This window comes from Apteryx rowi, unplaced genomic scaffold (assembly GCF_003343035.1).
Source record: "Apteryx rowi isolate R43461 unplaced genomic scaffold, aptRow1 scaffold_221, whole genome shotgun sequence".
Classification (NCBI taxonomy): domain Eukaryota; kingdom Metazoa; phylum Chordata; class Aves; order Apterygiformes; family Apterygidae; genus Apteryx; species Apteryx rowi.
The window spans coordinates 1,267,206-1,286,700 of record NW_020448542.1 but is presented as its reverse complement, the minus strand read 5'-3'; the positions used below and the strand labels follow the sequence as shown (position 1 = coordinate 1,286,700).

Genomic DNA, 19,495 nt, shown 5'->3' with positions numbered 1-19,495 from the left:
ATGGCATAGAGTAGAAAGATGGGGTGAGTGTCAAAAAAAAGTCTGGCCTTGGAAAAACAGACAAACCTTGTATCTAAACCCTCAGTCTAAATCTGGGGACAAGTTTAAGTTACGGAGCCCACCTCTGATCATGCAGATTATTGGCACTGTGCTAATCAATTAATCAATCCCAAAGAGCCCTCATCTTAACCCAGGACTGGCACTGTGCTAGGTGCCGTGCAAACTCAGATCTAAGTGACAGCTACAGTCACATGAAACTTTCAGCGAGAGCATGAAACAACAGGTGCACAGTGGGAGGAAGGAGAACAGAACGGACCACTTGCTCCTGCCATCCTGATGTCCCTTTGAAGGACTGCTTTGCTGCGAGGCAGCCTGCCCTGCGGCAGAGGAGARGCTGCTTGGAGGGAAGGGGAACACCACTTGTCTGCTCCAGAGAGGATKCTGTGATTCTCCGCATAAAGCATGCAGTCCCTTGCTGGCTTCAAAGTGCGCTTTCTCTCTTTACAAGTGCGCCTTTCTCCCCCCTAAAACTGTTTATTTTTGTGAAATTTTGAGTCTAGCTCAAATACAGCCAAAGCTAGTTAAGATTTTTTTCCTTTTTCCCCTTTGGTTGACAGGGAGAGAGAGAAGGGGAGAGAGAGAGAAAGAGAGAAACGTGTTGGATAAGCTCTTTCTTTATCTGCAGCAATAAAATATTTAAAGTAAAGCTTGACTGAACCTCCAGTCCAAATGTCACCTTGGCCCTAATATTTCACTTCTTGTTATGAGCTTAATTTGTATTTATTGGTGCCGCACAGTTCTACATTTATGCAGTCCCTCCGGCTTTGTACTTTTTGGATGATCCCTTAGGGAGCTGCCACTTTCCCCCTCCTTCTCACCTTCTTCCTTTCTACAAGAAGGGAGGTGTGGCTGGAGGCAAGGGCTTGGAGGATATAGAGATGTAGGTCCTCTCGGAAGAAAATCTGGTGCCATTGACCTACCCAAGGAGAGACACTAACTGCATGCCATGGTGCAGAAGAGGTTGGCAACCACGAGTGTTACAGACCCAGGGAAATGGACAGAGTGTTTTACTACAGATGCAACTACCCATTTGAACCTTAATGTCAAAAACTATCAATGATCGTGATGGAAGCTTGCAAGGTTTCCTAGTATACTTATCTCCCAAAATACAAGGAAGAATGGTGAGAAGACCCAACTTGGAGGGGAGAAACCCAGCTATCTAGCTAAGTCTCGGAGAGGCCAATTGATTATGGTGGTCAGTGGATCACAAGGACTTTGAGGATGGGGTAGTCACAGCAAGGAACAAGTGGGATCCTGGGCTTAGGCTGGAAGGTGGTGGTTTGAATTCCTAGCTGACTTTCTGAGAAAAGGTCCCTCAGTGTGTTTGTGAGTGAAATGGGAAAGCACTGCGTTACTATAAGAACTTTCCCCCATTGAAAAGGGATGTGAGGAGAATTCTTTAAAGCCTATGGAGATCAGAGGAAGGCACAGCAGAACCACAAAGCAGTACTGTTAAAGAGTAAATGCTGAAGGAAACTGGAGGAAATGCTTGCAAAATATAAAAATTGTTTCCACTTATTCCTGCCTTCTTGAAGAAGGCAATAATTAAACTCCATTTTTATAACCTCTGCTCGAAACTATTTTCCTCTAAAAACAGACCATTGAGCATAGTGCTCATGAAGAAAAAAAACACAGTTATGGATGGCTGAGTGATAGGTCAGTTCCTGCCCCCATTGGGAGAGTGTATCCTAATAACCTGGACCCCCCAAACTGACCAAGTGCAGTCAGGTGGAAGATAACTCCTGAGGAAGGTGAAAGGACATGTGGCAAAGGGGGCACATCTTTGAAAGATAACCATAGTACTGCTCTCTGAAGTAAACAGGATGATCTACTGTGTCTGAGCCAACGGCACCTGCCCTTCCTTGGTGGTACCCCTGTGTTTACAGAGCTGGAAGAAGTTCTCTTTGCTGCTCAGGAGATGAAGTTGGGTTTTTCAGCATTTTGGTGTTTATGTGTCTGGGAGGGTTAGACATTTTGGACATAGTCAGGGCCATGGCTGTTCATCTCTCCTGCTAGAGTGAGTTCCCTGTTTTCAAAAAAAGGTTTCATTCTTTGCACTCACAGCATTTCCTGGCTTGTTGACATTTTCTCTGCCCTAGGTTAGCCTAGCTGGAGCAGCAGGTCACACCTCTCAGACACTTCAAATCAGTTGTCTAGGAGGGCAGTTTGGGAGAAGAACTGGGCTGTTTGGGGCAAGCAGTCTGGTGCAGAGCACCCAGCTGACATCCTGTGGCTTTATAGCAGTATGGCTGGTGAAYGCTTCTTCTGAGGTTTCTATGTGGACACTGCTCAATCTGTAGGCCTTGCAGAAAGGCAGTGTAAAAGCTGAGGCTAGAATCTAGGCATGACCATTCCTCTCTCACACACTGACAATTCGCAATGACTACCTCTTCTTTGATACAGGACAAGTCATTGAGGAGTCCCTATCTGACGGTGGTTCTTTTGCTTTCTTCCTTGCCTTAGCTGCGTATATGCATGGAAATTCCCCGCTCTCCTAGCTATAGCTGAGTCTATGTCCTGACCACAGGGTGCTATGACAACAAAAATCTTCAAATGAGGATCACAGTAGGTAGCTCCTTTCATCACTAAGTCTCAAGAGGCAGATAAACCACCAGCTCCCAATGATTATGATAGCTCATCCCCTTGGGTGCTCTTGGAGAACACGGGTAGTCAGAGAAGCTCTGAGAGAGTACCTCTTCCTCTGGCAGAGTTTGTGCCAATTTGTGGAAATGYGTCATTGGGCTGGTTCCATTTTTAATGATATTCCTTTGAAAATTGGGAATGCTGTCCCTCTGGATGGGTTTCTGACAGAAACCTGCTTTTCTCTGTTATGCTGCCCATGTGACAAGCTCCTTTGCAAGCTGGTGTCAGGAGCCCCAGGGTTTCAGTCAATCTAGTGAAATCTTGGGGCTTCAGAGACTCACCACCACCAACCCTGTGCTGGAACTGCCAGGTTCACTGCTTCTGGGGCTGTGGCTGGTCTTACCTCTGGTTTCTTGGGCCTGAGAATCCAGGCCCTATCTTTCCTGGAGGGAACCAAACACTTATCCTAATTTTGGTTTGGATAAGAAAAAACCTTCCTCAGAATTAAACACCTTTCTCCTGCACCCAGCTTTGGGCTTAGACTTTCATAAATGGATTAAAGCCCAGGGGGACTGACTACTTCTTCAGAACCAGTGTTAGCAGCTCCAGGACCAGTGCATCACCTGGATGAGTTGGATGGTGTCCTGGGGCACATGTTGTCCTTGTGACAGTGCTAGAAACTGAACCAGGCCTCCTGACTCAATGGAGAACCGCTCTCCTTACCCCAGCTGTGGATATCTTGCCTGTCCTTTGAGCCTTATTCTGCTCATTGTAACCAAGCCAATCAGCTCAGGAAGTTTACCCTGAAAACCCTTTTTAACTTTTAAGATTAAATATTAAAACTGGGCAAATGCTTTATTTAAACAGTTGGAACAACAGGCCTCTAAATGCAGCCTTTTTTCCTCCCACACAAAGCTTTTAGAGTTCTTTATTTTCCTGGGCCTTTAGGACTTGTCAGCAAGGGTATTATCTAACTGGGTGTCCCTCTCTTGGGAGACTGTTTTGTGCCCCAGATCACACAGTGAATTTCCTCCTGCCTCACAACATATGCAAGTCAGTGGAAAGACTCTGCCCTGATTTCAGTCATGTTTGAGTCCAACCTGGGAATCACTTAGTCAAAGGTAAAGAAGATGCAAGGTTTTTGTGGTTGGTCTCATACACAGGACTGTATCACTGGCCCAAGCATCCCTGGACACTCTTGAAAAAGAGCAAGGGGAGAGCATCTCTGGGCGGTAGCACCAGACCACACGGGCAGGCAGCAACCCCCCAGCTTGGGGCTCTGTGTTTTATTCATAGTCTCACACCCTACCTTGGTTGTTTGGGAAAGGCAGTCATGGTGGAATACCTGCAGGGATTTTACTTGGGAGCTCTTAAAAACAAAAGCGATGACCTTTGCTCAGCGAAGTACTCAGCTTCCTTAGCTCCAAGAGCGTGTTTACTCAGCAAATAAAGATGTGATTTCAGTATGAAAGGATGTGTCTATGCTGGCCAACACAGACTATGAAGAGACACAGACTCCAGGGCTGGCTGGGGACCCCAGCATGATGCCACGGCAGCTTGGGCATCCATGAGTATGTCTTCATGGTGCTGCTCACAGTGCCAGATGAATTAAACCTAGCGAAGAGCATAACTGCCTGTGCTTCCAGCTGTAGTGTGGATGAAGCCAATGGCTGGTATAGATCCAGAAATCTCAAGACACAGATTACACATCTGAGGAAGCTGTGGTCATGCTGTGTTCAGTAAAGTGACAGCCTGCTTGCATACTAATGACCTYTGTGAAGTTTAGTAAGGGCTCAGATTTAGGAGGGGCTCATGATCCAGAGCCAACCTTCCCCAGGGATTGCTTGTGACTGTATGCTGGAACAAACTACTTGCTAAAATTCAAAGTGGTGGGGAGGCGTGAATTATTTCTGTGTCTTGGCACAAGCGACCATGAGGGAAGGTTGCTTTATTTCTCCATAGGATACACATCTTTTAATATGGTATCCTGTCTATGTGTAACTGAGGCCTCAGACCCCTGTGGCCTTCATGCTCAGCTGAGGTAGTCGTGTGACCCTGTCTCTGCCTCCTTTTTTAATAATAGTCATTCTTTCTCCCCATCCAGCTGACATGTCTTCTCTGTTACTGCAAATATTAGCTGAAGTTAGTGTGGCAACAAGTAATGGATCTGATAGCCCTGGAAAATGACAGACTTAATTCAAAGGTGGTATAAACTTTCCGCACTGCGAGCCTTTCTTTTAACTCTTTTCTGAATACCTGGGAATTTTCCAGCATCCTTTTTAAGAGTGTGACCATTGTACTCCAGAAATGGTCATACACCTTACAAAAAAGCCCAGCCAAACATACATACATGCACACACATATAATAATACTACCTCCCTATTCCTGCTACCCATCCTCTCACTGACATTCCCAATAAACAGCGCTCACCTTCATAGACAATATGGGCAGACAGGGCTGTGGACAGACCTCAGCTCCTCTGTGTGCTGTCTGTGCTGGAGTATAAGTTTGCTGTGATCTGGAGCTATACAGCCGAGTAAGGCCTAGTAAGGGCAATGGGTATGTAGGGGATACTAGCTTAGGGACAAGGATATCATAAAGCATCTGTGGGGACACCTGGACCAAAACTAGCATGACTCTAACTTGTAACATCAGCAAAAGACCTTGGATGTGTTAGCAACTATCTGTATAAATGTGCCCATAGATACCACTTGAAATAGCTTTCCTTGTGGTCAGACTCTTGGAGATCTTATGTTCAATATACAGACATTTAAGAGATTAGAAGTGATGTAACGTATACACTGAGGATCAGTTAGTGAAGTGAAAAAACTTCAGAGGCTCCTGAGAGACCAGCAGACAAGTATCAATCGCATCAGACCCGCTGAAGTCAGTTTAGCTTTGCCGCTTTACAGAAGCTGAGGATCTGGCCTTGCCAGGGCAAACTAAAGGTGTACTGTGAAAACAGATGCTAATAGTAACTTCATTCGGCAGCTCAGGGCAAGAGCCTTATCCCTGGACATTGCCTCTATATTAATTTGATAATTTCCATATCTCCATGGGAAAAATCCTGCTTAGATACAATTGTCTCTTTGCAAGATGATCCTGGCCAAGATGCCACAAGGTGACCATGGCAGATAACCTTCCATAAACCTGGAGACATAAAACAAGCCAATGACCTACTATATGGCCATAAATATAAATTTAACGAAGGCAGCACTTATTCATTAGGCAGAAGTCAAGAAATGACTCCCAAGTCCTTCAAAGAAAGTAGATCCATTAATGTCACTTTCCAAATCCTCTGCCTGATGCCAAAAACCAAGGATGATTTCCCAAGTCAGCATGAAATACCAGTGCTTTAAAATTAACACCAGGAATCTTTCTTACTACTGATATATCTGTAGCCTGAAGTCCAAGTTTTTAAAGGGGCATTCAGCTAGTGTTAGGGCCAGCATTTAGCTTCTGTCAAAGAATAAAAGGATGGAGGTGACAGAACGAAGCACGTTGTTAAAAAATAAATAAAATCAGTTTAAGTGATGTTCTATAAAGAATTCCTCCTGAAACACCGGTAACCCAGCTACAGTGTCTGCAAGTAAGCTGTTATGTGGGTCCCCAGGTGAAAACTGTYATAGGACAGAAGAGCTGGAGTCTGCCGTGGTGCTCAGTGGTGTAAATCTGGAGGAGCTGCACTGAAGTCAGTGGAAGCAGTGAAGAAAAAGGATGATGGTTAGTGCCTGAGCTGGCTCCCACTCTGTCAAAACAGGGGCTTTCTGTTTTCCTTGGTGGGATACGGATTGAGACCCTGTCTACAGTGCAGTGTCACTGTCCCAGCTTGGGGGTAAAAGCAAGCCAAGGAAATGCGCTCTCTGAAATCAGGGGGGCCTGACTCCTCCAAGAGACAAAAGTAGGTTCTGGCACATTTTGGGCTCCTAAGACACCCTGGGATCTCGCTTTGGTGGAAGGAGTCAGCGACCTTTACACCAATATGATATCCCCACCACCCCCTACTTTTTAAGGACTATGCATTTCCTGACAGAGAGGACATGTTTTATTCCATCTATTTTATTTCACTCTCTTTTGCAGCTCTGCTCCCTCTGTGGGTCTRCAACTAACTGCTGTCACCTGGATCCGCAGCTTTGTGCTCTGCCCCATCTATTCATTCCTCTCACAGTCCCTGAGGTACTTTATACGTCTCCCAGGAATTGCAGCTTTGCCACAGTAACCTCTGTGAGGGTGGGTAGGGGAGGACAGCTATCAAAGAAAGGCAGCACTAGTCGTTTGGAGTGGGGGAATAAAATAATGATAGTAAAAAAATAAAAGCTGTGTGAAGGCCAGGATTAAAATAAATAAATAAATAACTGAGTGGGAGGGCTCTATTCACCTTCTCCTTAAATCCAATTTAAATCACTCTCTACAGCCCTAATCTATATCCATAATYATATCATTTCGTACAACAAGCTTGCGAGAGGTCTTAAGAAATTTATGTAGATTAAAATTCATGGGTGCCATAGTACAGATTCCATATTATTAAGATTGATTAGGACAGCTGATGCTGTGATTAAAGAAGCCAGCGTTTACTGTTGTAATTAATTAGGTATTCAGACACAACAATAACTGCAATAACAGAAAGAATGTGCTGATCCGGCAGAAAACGACCGATCCTGTGTTTTATAGTCTCATTTTGCCATACAGGGGCTGGACACCACACAGTCAAAGACATGTTGTCCTATTGTCTCTTCCCATACATATCAAGGGAGCCATGAAGTCCAGGACATTTGTGTCCCCTGCTCCTTCCTGTGGGTGGGAGAAGCCCTTTTGTAGCATCCCCAGGTAGTTTTGATGCTTGTTTGGAACAATAAACGGGCCTACAATTAAATTCATATAGCTCATTCCTGGAATCAGGATTATCTTTATTATTTTATTAATAACTCTGCCTTTGAGCCCATCCCTAATCAGGGCCCTGCTGAGATGGGTGCTGTGCAAATGCACAATAGGAGACATGTCTGGCCATGAAGAGTTTCCACTGGACAGAGTGAGAAAGACATGGAAGAATCAGAAATGCAGAGAGGTGCAGGTGGTTGGCCAAGGTGACATACTAATTCAACAGCAGAGTCAGGACCACACTTCCCTCCCTTTGCCTGAGCCTGTAAACACATAAATCAGGGTGAGGTTTTAAAAGCTATTAAGGTGTTTAACTCTGTATTTTCGGGGCGCTTAGCTTAAGTCACCTTTGAAAATAAAACTCAAGRTCTTAACTCACTAAGGTGCCTCTGAAAACACTAGCACAATGCCTGCTTTGTATTTACACCTTCTTCCAGATCAGAGGAGAAAATATTTTGGCTTTGGAAAGGCTCCCACAACTGCCTTAAGCAACCTCATTCATTATGGCTGCTGCATGATCGTTGGAAGTACAGGGCATCATTAAAGTAGCTTAGACTACAATTGAAGATGGCAACTAGTTATTATATTTTTAATGAGTGCATTCCTTCACTTATTTATTTTACCAGTAAAGCGTGGTTTATGGCACATGGCAGATTGTTACAAATGGGTCAAATAAATGCTTCCCAGTCATAATGATGTTTTAGGTGCTCACTGTTGCATTTTTGGAACTGCTGATATAGAATATGAAAGGGAAAGTGCTCACCCAGGGATTTAGGGTGGACAAACACAATGAAGCCAAAGTTTTCCGGTAGCAAGTAAGTTAGYCTTGGGGCCTCTGAGCCAGGAAGATTTCTAAGGCATTGTGTATAACTGGACTGAATGCTTTGGGGCTTGGTTTTCCTCCTAGATCTTCTACTGATGCAAGGAGGCCACTTTTTTTTTCTGTTCTTCTGATTCACCTCCTCTCTAAGCTCCTCTTATCTGACATCTTTCAGGATGCCCAATGCCACTCGCTGCTATCTATCCCTATGCCCCTTGATGGTATCTATCATGATCAGGACTGATCCTGGGACCGACTGGTCCAGAACAGTCATGGGCCCATCCACAGTGCTGTGAGCTAATTGACAAGGTAATAGACAAGGCTGTCGTATTAGCATTCCAGCAACTCCTCCCCTACAAAATTAGCTTGGGTAATGATAATAATTACAGATGGAGTTTGAATCCTGTCTCTGCTGGCAATGGGTGAAATTGATTCCTGCCTGATRGCTCTTTGTTGATGCAGGGAAAATGAATTGATGGTCTCGGTTCATTTCCTAAGACACGAGTTTCTATAGCACAAGAATTCACCCATGGGGGACACCTTTGCTGCAAGTCTCAGTGGCGGCTTGGAAACATGTGGCCATCAAGGCCTGRCTGCCCATTCATACTGACAGCTAGTCCTCCCTAGAGAGGACTGGACCTCAAAGTAGGGTACAAAGTGGAAGTTTGCTGTCTTTTAGCCCAGGCATACCCTTTCTGTAACCTGTAACCAGGGACTTCTGAGGTTTATACATGCAAGGAATTATAAAGCTATTCCTGGCAGTGGTGGGCAGCCAGAAACAGTACCACTGTGTCTGCCTGAGAACAGTGAATGAGACAACACGTTTAAAGGGATCATGAACAACAAATGAAATTYTTCTTTTTTTTTCAGTAACCTAAGCCCAGGCTAAATGCACTGAAGAAACCGATGTGCTGGAAAGCACTCCCCATCCAAGGCTCCATGAAGCTGTCAAACCACCTCATCCATTCCTGGCTCTGGTCAAGCTGGACATCCCCTAGTCCATGAGGAAGAAGCTTGTTTGGAGGTTGCTGGACACTGTGGGGTCTATTTCTAATTCCTTCCGTGGGCACATCAATGGCAGAAGACCACAGAGCAGCGTTCCCTGGTTTCTGGATGCTGAGGGTGTGTTCTGCTCTGTCTCCCCTTCTGGTTCCCTCATTTTGAGTCCCTGATCCTATGACATCCACTCCTGTCTCTCTCTTTCATTTTCTGCCCCTGGTGCTCCCAGTTTTCTGACCTCTCCCTTCTCCTTCTCTTCCCAGGAGAGCCATTATTTTTGCAGCAAGCCCTTTGGCCAGTCCCTCCTGATGGAATCCAGTAAGGACAGGACCTGTTACTGGAAAGCAGAGGGCTAATGGCGTGAGACACAACAGAAACCAGTGCAGAAGGTAGCCACTCTTTTCATATGCCATAAACTGTTACAAGAGAGGCATGATTTCTTGGTGGCTAGGAAGCTTTGGCAGAAGAGCGCAATCYCCATTACTATTGCTCACATGGAAATGGCAAGTGCTCTTGTGCTGCTGCAAAGTGGTTCACAAGACCMTGGCACAACAGATTATGCTCCTTGTCCCCACTATATGCTGTGACATATTGTCATGTTCAATAGTGCTACAAGCTGGAAGGCTAAATGGCAGACATTAATAAACCAAAAGGCCAGTCACCAAAGGGGCTCAGAGTAGTGGGAGGGGAAATATTTGTTCAGTTGTGTTTCTGTCTCTGCCAAGAAATGCAACGCGAGGCGTTATGTGCTGGCCAGGCCAGGAGAGGGTGAGAGCATGGCTTAYGAACAGTATGTCTGCAAGGACTGTTTTTCTAGTGGTACCATGTGGATCTGAAGCCCAGCCAGAGCCACACAAACACGAAACTCCTGCAGGGACTGGGGCTGTGAACAGGGACCTGGTGAGTAGGTGTGGTTGACCTACTCTTGCCCTTGCCCCAAAGCCATGGGTCATTAGTAGTCTGACTGAAACGATACTGTGTATGCCCCTGCTCCAGACAAAGGAAATCTTAAAAAGGAGCACAGGAGAAGACAGAAAAAAAGCAAGTGAAAATACAGGGCAAATACAACTACATGATAAAAACCTGCTTTTATACTGCAAAATTGGCATTCTGGAGTCATTTAAAAGCAACATCAAAAATATTATACCTACACACAAAGGTGGACATATAGACAAACTGTACAATTAATGGGATTTATTTGGGTCTGAATGATGTGGATGTCATGCCTCTACAGATTTTGATTGTCCTGTTTTGTTATTTTCAGGAAACAAAGCACATTTTGCTGTTGCATATAATGGTCTGAACCCACATTTGAKTTTTTTGTGGAGTACGAAAGAGTATCTGAGAGCAAAATTCAGGCATTAAACAATATATGGCTTCATAACCATAGCAAGACTATGGTTATGTACATAATACTGATGCAGTCTTGTCCACTTTTAGTGTTAGAGATATATAATAAAAGTTGTTTGGAAGATGCTGACTTGGGACAGGGACAAGTATGTTCTTTTCTTCTCTATAGTGTTAGTGCAATTGCATACTTAACTTTAATATTTTATTTCTACACTTGCATTTAGAAATGCAGACACACAGAACCACAGGGCAGTGCCAATACCAGATGCTACAGAGGAAACTGCGAGAAATACCATAATGAACAATGATGGAATAAGCTGCCCAGTGATGAAAATTTCTTTCTAACCCCAAGCAATTAGTAGCTGGCTTATATTATAAAGCATGAAGGTTTGTGTCCTTTCTACATTTTTATCCAGTCTAATGCGACTGTGGATGTTCTCATTTTCCATATAAATGTCTAATCCTTTTTTTTTTTTTTTTTTTAATGCTACTAAGCTTGAAGTCTCAATAAAACCTGTGGCAAGGAGTAAAATTTTGGAGAGTGCGTAAATGTTCATGAGAAGGGAAGAGAATAAAATGGAACAAACACATGATGTCCAACACCCAACCTGCTACAATGGAGCTTGATTTCAAGGTTTCACTGCTAGTGGGGACAAGCAGAAGTAAAATGAGAGGTCAGGCTTTGGCCTACCACTGTTCCCTCTATACCTCTGCTATAACTTAAGACACCAATAAGCYATGGGGAAGCTGAGCACTAGCAAAGACTGGTGTACTGCTGAAGACATGCCTAGATAAACCCAAACTTTACACAAACCAAACTATGGATGTTAGCTTTTATCTGTAGAAATAAGCCTCTCTGCCTTGGGGCAGAGGTTTATGGATTGCTTCTGGGTAAAAAAAAAATGTTTGGATGCCTCAAGTTTTGACATTCTTTAAGCTTTGTTGAGTTTCAATTCTTTCCTCATGCCTGTTCCCCAAACTAAAATGTGGACCATCCCAGGAAATGCAATTAGGATGCCTTGTTGCAGACTGGCATCCACCCAGAGGGTCCAAAACTGGCAAAYTGGAGCTTGGAAGGAAACTTTGTATTGCTTGGGCTGTCAAGGAAAGGTACGATGAGTATAAAACTGTGTTAAGGAGCCAGTTTTCCTAGGCCTGATCCTGYAAATCTTTTCTAATAGGATTTGGCCCATTACTCAAAGAATTAAATGTTGTACTTCAGCTCACCACCAGAACTCCTGAAGTGAAGCAAGGATGACTTTCACCTTTCAGGTGTGTTAGGCTGTTGGTGTTTGTGCAGGGACTTAATGGTGAATTGCTGGCTGAGTAAGTCTCTCCAAAACTCAGAAAGAATCAGATTTAGGCCACTGAGTTTTATATAATCTTGGATGAAATACTTAACTTAAACCTTTCTTAAGACTGTGGGGAATTTGGAGATGGTAACAAAAGCTCAAGTCATTAAGATTCATCTGGAAAGATCATCTTTTCTCTGATATCTACAGTAATGTATCATGGCAGATTAGCAAAAATGAGCCAGATAAACCAGAAAAAAAGATAGACATGGAAATAGATGGATAAACAGATAGATGATAGACTGGTAAACAGGTAGATACTTAGATAGATGGATAGATGAACAGATGCATACATTTATATAACCTTAAAAAATAGGTGCTTTCTTGCTACAGTGGCTGAGTTCATTGAACACACTGAGGCTTCCTGCAATCTTCTGATGCCCTCCATAAGCTGCCAAGAGCCACCCTCCGATCCCTCTTCTGTTTCTAAGAATYCCAGCTATTTCAAAGACCTCATCTGCTACAGGCTCTGTACATCCATCAAATGCCATATACTGAAGTGTCTTACTAGGGCTCTAAGCTGCTACAAATGTGTACACATGCCTAACTTTTAGCACAGTAAATCCCTTGATTTCAATTCTGCTTAAAGTTGAATGCACGACTAAATGTTTACAAGGTGGGGGACAGGTAGAATGATAAACAGCTATTTTTTTCAATACTCTTGCTATTTCTGGGCTTTCCTTTGCTGCATTCGCAGCTTTTTTTGTGACATTGTCTGAGCAGTAGCTAGGTAAGACTTTTGTATTTCTGTGATATTTTTCCCCCGTAGCTCATAAAATCCCCAGTGATGTTGAATCTTCTGAGTTTTTCAGGACTGGCTGATATCGAAAGAATTTTTTTTTGCTAGGGTTTTTTCAGGCTTTTTGGCTGGAGTATCTGACTCAGTGTTTGATTTCCTAACAGACTAGATTAATCTATGAGTGCCCCAAGGTAAAATACTCCTTTGCCAGCTGGTGGCTAGGATCAATTAGTAAAGTGTATTTACATTTTTATTATTAGTATTATTATATTATTAGTAGTAYGTGTATCGCAATGGTAAGGAATGTCTTCCTAGCAGAAGTATAGCTTGGAGGAGGGAGCTGTAAATGGATATCTCAAATCCTGAGGACCCTGAAAAAATGGAGGTGCACATTAAGAGCTTGTGAATTCCTGAGTTTTTGGTGACTACAGCCTCACATAGTCCATATATTTATAAGTATTGGTATAGGTGTAGGTGTGTATCCTTTAATGACCCTGATTCATTCCTGGTTGCCAGGGCTTGCAAAGTCACCCTCTGGCATCTTTTGAACTAGTCACAGTGTTTGAATCCTAGAAGCAGTTGTGCAGTGGTACACCCCAAAAAGGTGAAGCTGAACCTGTTCTGTGGCTATACGAAAGGAACTTCAGTCTCAGTAAGGTGGAGGGATTGGGTGCAGTCAGGAACCAACGCCCGCTGCCTGCATGTGCGAGCCGCAGCACAGAGCAGTTCAGGTCAGCAGCCATGCGGCCCCTCTGGACTTCCCCTCCCAGATCCCACTGGTTGCAAATGAACTCTGGAGGAAGCAACCGATGGTGGACGCCAAGAGATGCAAATGGAAACCCTCTGGGGCACAGGCTTAGCACTGTTCCTTCAAGACTAGCCAAGAGCAACCCCCTATGAAGTCCAACTGGGAGATGTGCCAGCATAGGTTGGCCAGGTCCCAGCTCAAATCTTAGCTATAGCAAAAGATACTGGGTGTCCTGACTGTATTCACCAGACAAGTTTTTCTGGCATACAGCAGATGAGCACTCCATTCTTCAGCAAGAGAATTTTCCACCCCCAATGCAGCCTAGAGGCCTGTCATCCAGATTTAAATGTATAACTTTTAGACACCTGCAGTCAGGTGAGATGGATCCCAACCCTTAGCCAAGAGGTAGCACCAATGTTAGAGAGAACCCAGATTGAAGGAGCAGGCTGTGGGCATGGCAGCGGTCTGGCTTACCTGGGTAAGGGTGGATGCCATTAGCAAACACGGCTTCTGCGGCGGGCTGCCCATTAGCCTGCGGCGGGAGGCCAGTGAAACCATTCACCCCAATTGGAGATGGGATGCTAGGCACAGCTGGTGCAGTTATGCCAGGAGGCGTGCTTCCACCTGCAAGTGGGGAGAACACAAAACAAGAGCTGGTAAGTATTGGAGGCAATAACTAGGTGCAGAAAGCTACTGACATGACAGCTGTCACCACTACKTGGAGGCCTTCTAATAATGCAAGAAAGAATAAGTCTCAGGATTACCCAAAACTATCTCACAGAGAAAGGGACTGCTTGCACTGTCATAGGCCAGGCTTGCCATTGCTACTCTAGCTGGAAAGCACTTAACATGAGAAAAGCTTGCAAAACTTTCTTCAACAGAATGAAGCTTTTGTTTGGTGATCATTGTCTCTAGACTAGAGCTGAAGTCAAGCAATGGAACACAGCAGAAATATCCCCCTTTCTCCCCAACGCTCTCCCTGGAGTATGCCCTGTTTAATTGCTAAATAATGTGGCATTTCTCTCCTAGATATCATTTAGCACCAAAGGCAAACCCTCAATCCCACCTTTCTACAAGAGCTCCTCTCAGTTTCTCTTTGGAGATGTCAGCTTTGTGGGCTGTCTGTCTGCACTCTCTCATGTATATGTCTCATATATAGCTTTACTCTGAACTTCTTCAGCATCTTAACAAGTTTGGCAGGTCTATTTGTAGCCTAAAGGCAGCCAGTGATAGGTTTTTTAGCTTTGCTGTTCAGCCCAAGCCTCACTTAGTAGAGTTTTAGACGAAATCTCCCAGTCAGTAGAGGCAAAATTTGGACTAGATTTGTTTCTTTCATGGAATCACATCCCTCCCCTCTTTCCTTATCCCATCCGAGGTGGGGGAGGACTGCAACAATGCTGTTTCTCAGTAACCCTTTATTTATGTTTTGGGCAGGATCCTATTACCCACTGGTAAAAATCATTAAAATTCTGAGGAGACAGTTGAATCCTCTSCTATCTTATCATCTTCTCCTATGTACTTTTATAGTGACTGGACGTTCTGCTCTTCTAGCAACATATTCAGGATATTTTTGGGACCAAAAATAAATTTTCAATAATTATCAAATGATACTTCTCTCTTGCCAGCTTTAAGTGTGAAGTTAAAATTTCCCCATCTTATCTTTGGCAATATGTCTCCATGTCACAGTATGTTACTGACTGAAAGTACCATTTGTGCAAGAACCCCTTTTTTAAACCGATTGTAGATTTTTTTTTCACCATAGCAGTGTTCAGTGATGGGTTAGTCCAATAACATGCTTTAACAACTGTTTAAATCTGTGCTGGTGCTTTAAAAGAGTCAATACAGATACATGAGCTTTTTGTCTTAATGTGTTCTTATCTGAGTAGCCCAGGAAACAGACAATATTTCAGCTCATTTCTGATACCCTGAACAKACAAGCTACTGCCTCCCCTTTTCGTATTCAAATGGTGTTGGCCTTTAAAAATGTCCTCTGTGGAGGTGTAGGGAGCCAGTGGTGGCAACCAGAGTCCAAAGGCAATGCTCTTAGCATATGCCATCAGCTTGCAAATCACAAAGGCTAGTTAAAATTTCAGTTGCTTTTCTGGATCTCTCCTCTATTTGCATAGACAATGTAAGTCATTTTTTCTAAAATTGCAGCAAGGGATTTGTGCTTGCTGTTTTGTGTGTGCGTAAGGAAGTTTAGGCATATTCCTCACAATTCTTTAATTTTCTTTTTATAAAGAAAACCCCTGGAGAGGTCAGATCTGTAGCTGGAGTAAAACTGGCACAATGCCACCACAGAAAGCAAATGGCAGTGGTGCATGCCAGTTGTGGATTACATCCCCAGGTTGAGATATCTTGCTCCAGCTATACCAGATGCAGATTTACAGCATGGAGAGAGGGAGGGAGGAGAGARGGAAGGAAGACTAAATGAACTTTCATTATTAGCCCTCCCACCCAATTAACACTAAGTGGTATAGTACATATGGTCATATGATGGGGTTGCCACCATCAAACTACACAGACTCACTTTTCCCCCAGATTATACCAATAATGGGAGAAATGAAAAACTTGCACTGAACTTTCAGAGCTGTCAAATTAACATCCTTGCGACTGAAGACAACTGTGGGAGCTAAACGTGACTTTTGATGGGGACCTTTCAAAATGCCAGTAGACAGCATAAAAGTTATCATGGTCTGAAATTATCCTCTGGGACTACCTGCTGCTCTCCTTTGCATGCAGGCAAGCCAAAAGGCTAGCTTAAACTAAACATCTAACTTGCAGATGATTAAAGTTAAGCGATATGAACCCTGTTTCTAGTCTGGTAGCTGTGCCTGAATCCAAGACTCCTGAAGTTCCCATGTCCTGGGAACTCATCCGCATGAACTCATGGTCGTGTCCTGAGGATGGGAAGCACAGAAAACCAGCTGGATTAGGAATGCAGGAGAAGCAAGTTCTGGCTCCTACAGCTTGCTTTGTAGACTTGGAGGGAGGTGAGGACTGAAGAGGCCTGAAGATACCAGCGCAAAGGCGCTATGCTCAGCCAGTGCTTTCAGAGCCTCCAGGACCTCTGGGTTACTGGTGTCCTTTTCCTAGAACAATTTTCCTTCTGCTTAGAAAAGATCAAAACAATTTTTTTTTTTTTCAAATCTCCAAGTTCTTTTTCTAATGCCTTTTTTTCAGAGAACTTTGAAATGTTTCATTTTCATTCCAAGTCAGAACAAAGATATACTTCAATGACTGGAAATCCTGCTATGAAACAGAATGATCATTTTCCATTTGGCTTTCTGAATGCTAACAAAAGCCAGCAGGAGAATTCATGTAAGGCTTCAAATATCTCCTGGCTACTCAGGAATCGCTGCTAGTGTTGTAGTCTTGCCTGCTCAGATATATGTGAAACATTTTCTATGCATCTTATCACAAGCTTTGGGAGTGTTGCAGTAATACACAGAGTCATTTCAAAGTCTAAACATTTCACCCAAGGAATAATTGTGAATGGACATTTCCACAACCCATTACAGAGGTTTGTCATGAAGGAAGCTACCCATTCAGTGTAACAATGCAACAGTGCTAAAGTGCATAGGTTCCATGACTGAAAATATGTCGTAGGGAGAGTGCAAAATCTGCTGCCATGAAATAAGTCAAGGGGTCATTTAACCCAGCATTGCATTTTCAGTAATGACCAGTCATGGGTGCTCTGGAAAGCATGTAAAGACCATGAGCCTTCCTTGCCCATACTCTGACAATGAGAGTTTAATAGTCCCTGAAGGGCATGGGGCACCTCAGAAGAGATGTAGAACTTACACAAAAGAAGAACTGGGATATTTTTCATGTGCTGCATATCATGGCAGGCACACAGTTTGGCTGTTGTATTGATATTTACACACCTATGTCACAGAACTCACTCATTCTCAAGACTTATCTATATGCAAAAGAGGTTGTGTTCTTTTGTGGTGGGGCCATCACAAACGACAGCCTGGATTCAAGCTTTTCAGGCCCTGAGAGCATTTGAATTCCAGGCATTCTTTGTTTGACGTTCTCTCTGCTCCCACCAACACAAAACAAATCTAGCTAATGCAAATATGATAATCTTTCCAGCAGAGGGTTTATAGGGTGCACATATAATTAAGCCACTTTCCTATTTGGATTTGCAGTAGCTCCATCGACTTGTTGTTTATATATTTAACGTTGTGTAAACATATATTTTGAAATGTATGGTGTAAGATTTTTGAGTCAAGTGCTTTTCCTTGGCTATCCATAAGTTGGTAGGGAATAAGATCTCTCTTTCTTTCCTTCCTACCTTCCTGTCTTCTTTCCTTCCTTCCTTTTTTTTTTTTTCTCCCTCATTTTCTAATATAAGCAAAGGGAAAGATAGGTATCAGGCCCCATAGGCACTGACATTGTTCCCAGCTACAGGTTGCAAAGAGGTGCAAAGCTCCGTGTGAACAGGGATGTTTTCTGTGGCCGACAGAGGTTAGCAGACCTTGATGCTTTAGGAATGGTCCCAAGTCTACACCACTGAGGTGCCTTATCCCCCTGCCGTCCAGTGTTTCCCAGCCACAAGGTATCTTTCCTGGCTACTCTATCAACAAGCCCTTTCCTGTTCCAGGGCTGCCATGGGTTCCATCGTGTTCAGCAATAAAGCTGCCTCTGTCCTCTCCTCCCTCTCCTCTGTAGCAGGCCCAGATCCTGCTCTGCCCAGCGCTGCCTGCACCCCTGGCTGGCTCAGGCAAAACTCGCTTCTCCCACCCCTCACCCCAACCCCTGGATGAGCTGGTTCTTCCCAAACCAGCTTGATGCTTCAGGTTCACACAAGGGTATTGCTATCCCATGTCACTCTGACCACAGTCCCATCCTGGCGCTGCTCACTAAGTACAACCAGCATCACCCATGAGATCTTTATATCCCAATCTGTCCCTCAGAAATGGCCATCTGCAGGTACACCAGGGAGTCTGCCGCTCCTCTACCCGAGTCAGCAGTATATTGCCAAGCTCTCCAAATTCTCACTTCTTTCCTCCAGTGGTTTGGTTCTGCTTTCCCCAGCTGCTGCCCTGCCATATGTACACACATCCCTGCTGTTATGTCCCTCCAGACCACTGCATGACTACTCCCAGCCCTGCAGATTCCTTGATTTATTTCTTGCCCAAATGATTTCCTTGTATTTCAAGCCCCAGGAAAGTCTGTTTTCCACCTCCAGCTTAATTCTTTGTTCCCTGAATCATACAACCCACCTCCTAGCATGGGCTTCCTGTAACCCCTCACAGCCTAGCCAGATCCCGGTAACCCTTCATGGACTACCCGGTTCTCTGCTTTGGCAGCCAGAGCCCCTCTTATGAAATATTTGCATTGCAAGTAGCATCAGGGATCTTCCCTGAATACCTCCTCTCCTTTTATTTCACCACAGGGGAAAGGCTTATGTCCAAAAGCACAGTTCATCTTGTAGGTTAAAGATATTTCATGTCACCACAAACCTTATTTTGTTCATCTTTGGCTGTGAAGCACTAGCATTGACCCCCTGTGCATCTATAAACCAACATAGGTCACTGGGGGATTACTCATGCCATTTGGAAGATGCTCTGAGCTAAGGGAAAGTAGTGTAAGAGGAGAAAGGGTCATAGCTGTGACTCCATTGAGTCCCAGAAGTCCTTGTTTGCCATATCAGAAGTCTGGAGCTGTTTAGCCACCAAACAAAATTAGAGCAGCCCATGGGTTGCTGCAGTATGCTGGGGAAGTGCCTTGGGATGAGCTGGGATGGACTCAGTCAGACTTCCCGCAAGGATCAGCAGCCTGAGGAGATGACCTTGTGCAAAAAAACCCTCAGTGCTGCAATCTACTTGCTTTGCTCTCTGTCTCCATTTGCCCACCGTCCCCACCACTGCTATGCAGCCTGTGTGATAAGCAGTCACAACGCTCTGAACAGGATACTGGGTCAGCAGGGCAACAATCAAAACTGGGCTGTTAGCCAC

General features: G+C 44.2%; 1 protein-coding gene across 47 annotated transcripts in view; it reads right to left on the bottom strand.

Annotated features, from left to right (window-relative positions):
* LOC112965689 (CUGBP Elav-like family member 4) overlaps positions 1-19,495 on the bottom strand; it is a 694,998-nt gene that overhangs the window by 30,733 nt on the left and 644,770 nt on the right. For all 47 annotated transcript variants that reach the window (XM_026064898.1, XM_026064921.1, XM_026064900.1 and 44 more), the window contains one exon: positions 14,004-14,153. In XM_026064898.1, coding sequence (XP_025920683.1) covers positions 14,004-14,153 — 150 coding nt within the window. The remainder of the gene's footprint in view (positions 1-14,003; positions 14,154-19,495) is intronic.